Source organism: Vombatus ursinus, unplaced genomic scaffold (genome assembly GCF_900497805.2).
Source record: "Vombatus ursinus unplaced genomic scaffold, bare-nosed wombat genome assembly UNPS02014924.1, whole genome shotgun sequence".
Classification (NCBI taxonomy): Eukaryota; Metazoa; Chordata; class Mammalia; order Diprotodontia; family Vombatidae; genus Vombatus; species Vombatus ursinus.
In genome coordinates this window covers 5,072,452-5,083,322 of record NW_020954702.1, presented here as the reverse complement: position 1 = coordinate 5,083,322, position 10,871 = coordinate 5,072,452, and the positions used below count along the sequence as shown (strand labels likewise).

The 10,871-nt window shown below is 37.7% G+C and overlaps 1 protein-coding gene across 4 annotated transcripts in view; it reads left to right on the top strand.

Moving 5' to 3' along the window:
- AGPAT3 (1-acylglycerol-3-phosphate O-acyltransferase 3) overlaps nt 1–10,871 on the top strand; it is a 163,590-nt gene that overhangs the window by 146,252 nt on the left and 6,467 nt on the right. For all 4 annotated transcript variants that reach the window (XM_027843615.1, XM_027843613.1, XM_027843614.1 and 1 more), the window contains 4 exons: nt 1,742–1,895; nt 2,462–2,564; nt 7,952–8,027; nt 10,281–10,479. In XM_027843615.1, coding sequence (XP_027699416.1) covers nt 1,742–1,895; nt 2,462–2,564; nt 7,952–8,027; nt 10,281–10,479 — 532 coding nt within the window. The remainder of the gene's footprint in view (nt 1–1,741; nt 1,896–2,461; nt 2,565–7,951; nt 8,028–10,280; nt 10,480–10,871) is intronic.

Below are 10,871 nucleotides of genomic sequence, written 5' to 3'. Positions count from 1 at the left end.
CCCCTGTCCCAAGTTATGCTCTCTCTCTCTCTCTCTCTCTCTCTCTCTCTCTCTCTCTCTCTGTCTCTCTCTCTCTCTCTCTCTCTCTCTCTCTCACTGTACCTTATGTATTGCTTACTTGTGTAAATGTTGTACCCTCTTCTCCCTACCCCAAAGAAAACATAAGCTCCTTTAAGGTAGGGGCTGCTTTATTTTTAATTTTGTATCCTTAGTATCTAACATAGCACTGTATATGTGATAGGTGCTCAATAAATATCAGTTGAATTGAATTGAGTTGAAATAGAAGAAATTATTGGATAGAAATATATAAAGCACATCTGTCTATAAGACCAACAATATATGATCCCCAACAGAGTAATGATCAAAGGACAAGAACAGTTTTTGGGTTTTTTTATTTTTTTTTTTTGGTGAGGCAGTTGGGGTTAAGTGACTTGCCCAGGGTCACATAGCTAGTGATTGTTATGTGTCTGAGGTCAGATTTGAACTCAGGTCCTCCTGACTCCAGGCCCCGTGCTTTATCCACTGCACCACCTAACTGCCCCATAAGAACAGTTTTTGGAAGAGGAAAAATAAAATGATAGTTTTCTAATAATTTTAGATACATTTCTAAGTTTTCTAATAATTTAGATAAGTTTCTAATAAATTTTTTAAAAATTAATTTATTTTGATTTATCAACCATCACTTCCATAAACTTTGAATTTTAAATTTTTCTCCCCCTCCCTCCCCAAGACGGCACACCATCTGATATAGGCTATTCATATACATTCCTATTAAACATATTTTCACATTAGTGATGTTGTAAGTAAGAATTAGAACCAATTGGAGGAACCATCAGAAAGAGGAAACAAAACACAACAGAAGAAAAAAAATTAGCAAATAGTGCGCTTTGATCTGCATTCAGATTCCATAGTTCTTTCTTTGGATGTGAATAGCATTTTCCATCATGAGGCCTTTGGAGATGTATTAGATCCTTGTATTGCTGAGAAGGGTTAAGTCTATCCATATTAGTCATCGCACAACGTGGCTGTTACTGTGTACAACGTTCTTCTGGTTCTGCTCACTTCACTCAGCATCAGTCCATACGAGTTTTTCCAGGTTTTTCTGAGAGCATCCTGCTCATCATTTCTTATAGCACAATAGTATTCCATTACATTGATATTATACCACAACTTGCTCAGCCATTCCCCAATTGATGGGCATCCCCTCAATTTCCAATTCTTTGCCACCACAAAAAGAGCTGCTATGAATATTTTTATACATGTGGGTCCTTTTCCCATTTGTATGATCTCTTTGGGATATAGCCCTAGAAGTGGTATTGTTGGGTCAAAGGGTATGCACATTTTTATAGCCCTTTTGGCATAGTTCCAAATTGCTCTCCAAAATGGTTGGATCGTTTCACAACTCCAGCAACAATGCATTAGTGTTCCAGTTTTCCCACATCTTCTCTAACATTTATCATTTTCCTGTTTTGTCATGTTAGCCAATCTGATGGGTGTGATGTGGTACCTCAGAGTTGTTTTGATTTGCATTTCTCTAATCAATAGTGATTTAGAGCATTTTTTCATATGACTATAGATGGCTTTAATTTCTTCCTCTGAGAACTGCCTGTTCATATCTTTTGACCATTTGTCAGTTGGGGATCTAATAATTTTTAAAAATCAAATTAGGAAGACTCTGTGTAAGAAAAGTTATTTTCTGAGATGTATTTACTGGGTTTCTGTTTTGTATTCTCTGTCCTAGTTTCTCTTGTATTGTGAAGGAACTCGATTTACAGAGACAAAGCATCGAATTAGTATGGAAGTGGCTGAATCTAAGGGATTACCCAAACTCAAATATCATTTGTTGCCCAGAACCAAAGGCTTTACCACTGCAGTCCAGTGTCTCAGGGGAACAGGTAAGGACAAGTTCCTGTTGGCTGATTTCCTCAGGTTACACAGGGTTTTCAGGCTTGCCCTTCCCAGATGATCACTAAGCAACAGTGCCATTTCTTTGCCAGACTTCGGGATTGGGGTTAGGTGTGGTGACTATGTTAGTAGAGGGAGCTCCCAGTGAAGAACTCCCTCTATCAAAACAGGTCTGCACCTTCTGAGTAGCTTAGAGTCTTAGAGGGACCTGCCAGGAGCACTGGCAAGTCAGGGGACCTGCCCAGCGTCTCACAGTCAGCACGTCAGAGGCAGGAGTGGAACCCACGTCTTCCCGACTCCAGTGATTGTTCTCTGTTCACTTTGCCATGCTGCCTGTCAGGCATCAGGGTTAACATGAAATAATTTGTGTGGAAAAAAGTCTTAATCATATTTAAAAAAGAAAAAAAAACATGACGAATAGGTGTGGATTAAGTGTTTGGATTTGTTTGTTTTACTTTTGACTTTCTGTAGTGTTATTTAAGGTTTGTTTAAGGGTGAAAGCCAGTGTCCTGGCTGACCTGCAGCAAATTTACTTGATCCTTCTTTCTAACTACAGTTGCAGCAGTCTATGATGTAACACTCAATTTCAGAGGGAACAAGAATCCATCATTACTAGGGATCCTTTATGGAAAGAAGTATGAAGCAGATATGTGCGTGAGGTGAGCGAGATGTGGGCGTGAGTGGCTGCAGGCTTGCAGGCTGATGAGTATTCCCTCCCACCACACCTGTCCTTCCATTCCCTCTTCCATTTCTCTTGGAGCTTCTGCTCCTATATCCACGCTGTCAAGATTAATACCAGCCTCGAGACTTTGTCAGTGGCTAGATGCAAATGAAAAAAGTAGGGACTGAAAAAGAGTCATGCAGAAAAATGCTGAGGTGGACAGCATTTCTCCAGCAATCTCTTTATTGACCAAACTGGAAAGCTGGTGTGTGTGTCTCCTCCATTCTGTAGGAGCTTTAGCCTGTCTCTCTGTCATCCCTTGTACTTTCTGCTGCCCAAATGTCCCTCATTTTCGAATTCCCCCTATATATGTGTCTGCCGTTTGATCTTCTAATCCCTCTCACACAATTAAACCAGCCCTCTTTCCTGGCATCTGTGTAGATCCCTAATTTCCTCCCTTCCCTCAGTTTACTTCCTCTTCTGCCTCACACCAAGAGATCCCTTATAACATTTACTTCCTATACTCACACTCTGGGAAAGCAGAAACATAAGACAAAGAAAGAGAAATTCTCTGACCTTAATAATTCTCTAATGACTAAGACATACTTGATTTGATTTTGGTTGTAGATAATATGATGGTGATGTAGCCCATTTAATTATATTACCCTGTACCACCAGTGCTTTCCTCTTATTTCAGTTTGGGACCTTGCTCCCCTTTCCCCTTAATATTCCCAAAATTAATCTTTGTGCCATGTGTGGAGTATATCACCTATGAAGGACTTTTGAATTTATAGAACTGAAGGATTACACCATACAGAATAGCCTTTGTAATGCTATAGGATTTCCTGGAAACTCTTAATTAAACATTATACGACAGCCTGATAGTGATGGATTTTAATTTCTTTAAATAATCCTACATAGCTGCTAAATAATCAGGCCACAGAGTTTGAAATTCAGCACCAGTGACTCATCTATCCCTTTTCATAGCACATTTCTAAGGAAATACAAAATTAATCTCAACCTAGATGTAGATTTTTTTGTTCAGTGACAGAATTTCCATATTGCCAGTATTTCCTTCTATCTCTCTTGCTAACTCAAATAGTCAAGACTTCAGAGTAAGGTGTCCAAAGCTGTATTTGAAGGTTCTTTTGGCCTTTATCTGGAAATCGCTAAGATTCTCATATTGACAGTCAAACCTTTTAGTTTCTTTTAACTCAAAATCACAGGTTATGCAAATAGCAAAATAACATTATCTAAAAAAGTGGGTTGTCTGGATTTCTCATTTCTTGCTACTAATCTAAACATCTATTGGCTTATGGATTTTTTTTTTTACCTGAGAGATGCTGACATATCTTTTTACCTACAGAATACCTACCATCTCCAGCAAAATGCTATTTAATTCAACTTTCTATTATTAATTCAAGTTTTGTCCACTAGATGAGCCAAATCTCTGATTGAATATTAGCTTCCACAAAATAGAACATGTATGTGTTAAGTATGATTGCTGATGCTGAATATTTAGTATTTCATTTAGGGATAATGTAATGTGTACCTAAATATGAAATTTAAATCTATGCTTACCTATGGAAGTTAGAGCCAAATTACCAAATAGTTATCATACCAACCACTGGTCAAATGCTTTCATTTTTCATTTGCCCACCCAGCCTCTGCCCACCATACAAATTCATTTTAGACATTGGAGGATAGTACTTATAAAATCTACATTCTTCCAGACAAAATTATAGTTTAGAAGTCTATAGGAATGACCCTGTGAAATTAAAATAATAAACTATGGGTTGCTTTCTTTTTTTCCTCTCCTGGAGTTTGTGATGGATTTCCCGATAGAAATTACGTAATAAAATTCCTGCCTTGTTCTGAGACTCCAGTTCAAAGGATGTGGAGTCATTATCAACTATAAGTGTTATAAGTATTTATTTTGGTCTTTGGCTGTTCAAGTTGGCTTACGTAGAAATTACCTGGTCAATATAAGATGTGACTGCTATTTGTGCTTAGATTATAATAGGCAAAGATGAAATTCAAGCTAAAGCATGGATAGTCTGTTTTGTTCTTTGATTCATCATTTGCTTATTTAAAAAAAAACTTTTATAGGTACAATCTTAGAAATTCTTAGGTTTTTCAAGTTTTCATTGTGTTTGAGAAAAGCAGGCTCTGAGGTCACAAAACCATACACAGCCCATTTTTTTATTATTTATGGTATTATATGGTATAGAAAAATGAAACACACTAATGATCCAAACATTTATTCATTATCATTTTAGCCAGTAGTTTCAGTCTTCCGACAAAGTAAGAGCTTAATATATGATTGTTGAGTTTAGGCTTTATTTTTTTTTCAAGTAGAAGAACATTTAATTAAAACACAATTTAATAGTAAACAAGGGAAAATTAAATTATAGAATCATTTTCTGCCATGCATCCCCCGCATCTACAGGAAGAGGTACAATGGGCTCTTACACCGGGGCAAGAGGAAGCACTTCCAGCAGGAGGGCTAGGCCACCTCTCACTTTGCTGCTTCTCTGCTGAACTACTGCTGCCATCTGCTGGAACTGTTTAGTTTTGTTAAAGCTGATGAAAAGTGTCAATAGACAATCACTTCACAAAACTTAAGTGAAAACTAGGTTTATTACAAGAGAAATGAACATGTATGTGGAACCCAAAGAGTTCACAATCCGTACAGAAGTTTGCACTTTTATAACAGCAGAACAAAGGAAGTAGGAGATACCAGAAATCTCCACCTAAAGGGGTGTGGCATGGGAAGGGAAAGGTAAAGGTGGGAAAAGGTCAAAACCCCTCCTGAAGGGGAGGAGTAAGGCAATGGCAAAAGCCGAATTCTTTTCCCTTGAAAACTGCTAGACTATTAAGATAGGATGGTCTACCTATCTGCAAGGGTCTCAGCTGCACAAGCAATTTCTCAGTCTAGTACAGATGGACTGGCATCTATCTTGATTCCCAAAGACACACAGGGAGTCCAGTTTGGGATGCAAACAACAAATTATGTCAGCTGCGGGGAGTTGGTCCTTGACAGATTCAGGGCCTTCTGCGTGCTCTGCGACCAGTGTTTCTGGAAAATATGGCAACTCAAAAAGACAAGTTTGGGGGACCCCTCAGCAGTCCTTACCAAAAGGAAAATGTTCTCTTTTGATCATAGGTAGAATGGACCTTAAACGTCAACCATTTCTCCTTTCCATATACACTGCAGTCCAGATAAGCTGGGCTTTTGCTTTTCCCCATGGCATTCCATCTCCCATCTCCGTGTCTTTGCACTGGCTCTCCCCAAAGTCTAAAACCTGCATTGCCTCCTGACCTCCATATCTCAGAATCCTAGTTTCCTTCAAGGCTCAACATGAGTACCACTTTCTACATGAAACCTTTCCTGATGCCCCTCCAGTTGCTAGTGTCTAACCCTCAGTATAATTTTTTATATATACCTTTTACTGTACATGCGTATTCTGTATCTCTGCTAGATAAATTTTAAGTCCCTTTGAGGGACTATTCTGTTTTTGTCTTTGTATCCCTTTTTTAATATGTTTTGTCTTTGCATACTTAGCACAGTTCCTGGTACATGGTAGGTGCTTAATAATTGCTTATTGATTGAGTGATTGATTTAACCCCCCCCCATCTTACATATGAGGAAATTGAGGGCCAAAGAAGTCAAGTGACCTGCCCAGAGCCACACAGTAGTAATAAGCAAAATAAGTAATAAGCAAATCAAGATTTGAACTAGATCTTCTGATTTGAAACCCAGTTCTCTTTCCAGAGAATTAATTTGGAAACTTTGGCTAGATTTGAAGTGGGGACCTTGGTTCAAATTCCAACTCTGTTACTACGTTTGTGACCTTGGTAAAGTTGCTTAACCTGGGCCTTAGTTTTATCATCCATAAAATGAAAGAGCTGGACTAGATGGCATAAATCCCATCCCATCTCTTAAGTGCACGATACAATGAGTTATGATCCCATAAGTGTATTCTGGGTGTCAGCCCTGCTGGGGAGTGTCTCTCCTAAGATTTTGGCTCATGCTCCCACCTAGGAAAAGCCCAAAGATATTCAGTATCTGTTTAATTTTGCTTTCCTTAATGGGCAAGAAATCCTTACAAGCCCTTAGGCCAAGACATCGGAAATAGTTATTTTTATTACAAAAAGATAGAAAGGAATGGTGAGGAACCCACAGAAACACTCAAGAAAATTCTCCCACTTGTCACCGGGACAATGGAAAACTCTTCGTCCCCAGCTCTTCTTGTGAACAGTCAAGAAGACTCTTCAGTTTCTTCTGATTTCGTTGTCTTTCTCCTGTTATCAGCTCCAACAGGCAGTGGGTATACACAAGGTGGATAACTAAAAAGAAGGAACGGAACAGCGACTCCCATTCATAGAGTGCTTTTTTAGGCTCATAAAGCTCTTTCAGAATGACAACCAAAGCCTTCTAGGCTCAGTTCCTGTATGTTTTAAACTGGTACTTTGGGTTATCTCTTCTGGGCCAAATTTCTCAGTTACTTTTCCGTCTTCATATGGAACGTGGTGAAGGAACATCTTTCTGGATGACAAATCCAGAGATCTACTCAAGAAAAATTTCCAGAATTTCCCCAGATCCTCAAATTCTATCGTTACCAGGCTCTTGTGAACTTTACAAAATAAGCCTGGCCTCTCACCTTGGTAGTTAACATAGAGGCAACCCATATTCACCTCTTTCTTAGGGTGAATTGGAAAAATGAATGCCTAAATTTTCCATTTTTTGGAGGCTGGTAACTGTTAAATTTGGTTAGGTAAATCTTAGAACATCTTACACTTTAAAATGTTTGTGAATTAGTCAGTTTGTTGTTGTTCAGTCATTTTGGTCATGTCCAACTCTTTATGACCCCATTTGGGGTTTTCTTGGCAAAAATACCGGAGTGATTTGGCATTTCATTCTCCAGCTCATTTTACACATGAAGAAACTGAAGCAAATAAGGTTAAAGTGACTTGTGCAGGGTTACACAGCTAGTAAATATCTGAGGCCAGATTTAAACTCAGGTCCTCCTGATTCCAGGCCCAGCACTCTATCCACTATGTCACCTAGCTGCCCCAATTAGTCATTTACTCTGAGTCTTTAAGTAGACAGACAAATAATTATTTATGCCATAAAAAGTAATTATCCTTTACAGTGGAACTATAGATAGGACTTAAGAATTTGATACAAATTATTTCCTTTTTACCAGATGCCTTTAGCCTGTGCCATATACATACATATATACATACATACACACATATTTAAATCCCTATTTGGCTTCCATACTTTAAAAATACTTTTTGTTCTATATAGTACACACATAAGTTTCGAGGAATTGTTGGTGGAGAAGATTCACTTTATTTTTAACCTTTCTAACAAACCAGGAGATTTCCTCTGGAAGATATCCCACAGGATGAAAAGGAAGCAGCAAAATGGCTTCATAAACTTTATCAGGAGAAGGTAAAGAATTTTTTTTTTCCTGGAACAAAAGTCTTTAAAATAGAATGTCTAGGGTAGGCCTTAAGGCCACATGTGACCTTCTAAATCCTTAAGTGTGGCCTTTTGACTGAATCCAAATTTTAGTTCTGTAAAATTCGGATTCAATCTAAAGGCTACACTTAAGGATTTACAAGGCCACAGGTTCCCCACCCCTGGTCTACGAAGAAATGAATTTTAAAGGGTAAATAATTGAAATGTTCTTTCCTGGGAGATGTAGGAATACTGTTTCATAATCAAATGGTTCTTTCTGATTTGTCATAGATGTCATAGACTCCAAACTTGGAGTCTAGTCTTCAACCCTGCTTTATTATGGCATTAAGATTAGCTCTTCTGAAGTAACTGGTGTCATTTGGGGAAATTTGGAAAGCCTTTTTTTATTTTTAAAACTAAAATATGATTCATTTCTCTTCATTCTTCCTTCACCTCTGTTAGAATTTCAACCTTTTAACTTAAGACTCTGGTACTACAGTACTGCAAAGTAGTGATAGTTTGAAAAGTCTTTGTGTTCGTTGATGTGGCTACACCCTCCATGTTATATACCATTTCCACTTTTTTATCCTATATAGCTCTTATCCACATCCTCCTGTAAATATGATTCTAAGTAGTTTGCAGATACCAGTGGAACACAGGGGCTGATCTTTTTATTCCTTACTCTCATTTTAAAGCAGCCTGCTTTATATTCCATTCTCCATAAAAGTTCTCCAGTGACTCACTAGAGGTGACTCTGGATTCTCAAAAAATATGCCTACAGAGGATGTAGTAGGTTTTACTATCCTGGAAAAACTTCAGATAAACTCCTGGTGACAGGTTTAAGACTTTGGACCCTATTCAGATGTCCATATCTTTGAGAGAGTTAAGGCAAAATCAGTCATAGATCACACACTGGACTCTTATAGATGGAAAAGTCATTAGAGTCATTTAATCTCTCTCCTTATTTTACAAATGAAGAAACTGAGGCCAAGAGATAGTAAACACTTTGCCCAAGGTCATATAGGTATTATTTCCAGAGATGGAACTAGAGCTGAGTTCCTTCTAACTCCTAATTCAATGCTTGCTTTTCCATGTTATGAATGAAGAATCTGAGATTGGGTTTTAGTCAATGGAGGAAGGGAAGAGAGTATATGGGCACTGTGGGATGGGAATGGGACTCCGGGTTCTTGAAGAGGGTGAAATGGATGCCAAAGATTGGCCTGCATTAATATCATATATGAATGAGTGATTTTTTATATATTCTAAGAAAGAGGGCTTACAATATTCCAGAATAAGTTAAGCGTTTGAGAGTCAGAACAGGACTGCAATGAAAATCCCAGAGGCATGGTTTTTAAAGACCAAAGTTAAAATCCGGCCTTAGATACTTACTAGCCGTGTGACCCATAGCAAACACTTAACCTCTATCTGCCTCAGTTTCTTCATCTGTAAAATAGGGATAATAAAAGCACCTACCTCTCAGGGTTATGGGGGATCAATGACATGATATTTATTAAGTATTTTGCAAGCCTTAAAGCATTTGATAAATGCTGGTGGCTGTTATTACTGTGATTATTAATAAAATAATGTTTAAAACATTGTGGGATTTGGAAGGAACGATAGAAAAGGAGGTTGACTGCCTTCACCCAAAGTAGGGAAAAATGAAGATATGTTGTTGAAAATGGTTTGTGTTTGGGGATGTTGGGAGTAGGGTTTTTTATATGATTTTTATACGTGATGGAGTAGTCATTCCATTGTGAAGATTAAACTATAAAAAATATCTGTGGTCACAACATAATTCCCACAGGGGACATATCCACAATGAGCATTTTTTCACTCTCAATACTTGTGACATGTTGAATATTAGTGATTCTAGGATACCACTTTTTATGTTCTTCTCTTGTCAGACTTTTTAGCTGCATTAAAAAAAATTCACATACCCAACACATGACAAAATACGTGAATATTTATAATAGTCAAATAATTATTAAAAAACCAACCTGTTATTTATCTATATATAAGGATGGACATTTCTTCCCCTGATGCTTAGGTGTTTTTATCATTTTATCTTCCAAGCATACTAGAGCAAACTAGTGTTTTGGGATTTGTGCTCTAAATGTTTTCTAAATGCTTATTTTATTAAGTTCAGAGCTTCACTTGGAATGAGTCATTTTTCTTTGCCAATGTTTGGCTGTCATATTTAGAGGATGGACTTTAAAAGAACCCTGTTTATTTCTTAACTTGCAGGATGCTTTACAAGAGCTATACAATCAGAAAGGTGTGTTTCCAGGGGAGCAGATTAAACCCACCAGAAGACCATGGACTCTCTTGAATTTCCTCGCATGGGCAACTATCCTTCTATCTCCTCTCTTCAGTTTTGCATTTGGTGTTTTTGCAAGTGGATCACCCCTTCTGATACTTACATTCTTAGGATTCGTTGGAGCAGGTAATAAAAGATAAGGAAAAGATGGGTCAAATGTGAAGATAATTAGTTGGAAATGACTTTACATGGCCACTCAAAGTTTGTTGTAATCTGTCATTGGAAATGGAAATTCCATTGTAGTGACTGAAGCTTTTGTAATCAAGACGTTGAAAAAGTAAAGGAAGAGATGTGTGTGTGTGTGTGTGTGTGTTTTGTGTGTGTGTGTGTGTGTGTGTTGTATGTGTGTATGTATGTATTCAAATACAAATCCTTTGAAAAATTAAAAAAATTCATAAGTTCCTTGTAGGCTTGTGTTTTTCTATTTTAAAATTTTAATTAAATAAGCCACTATTCAAACCTAGTTACTTAATAGGGTTGGAGTAATAGTCTGGAAATCGAGCAGTTCCATGTTGAAT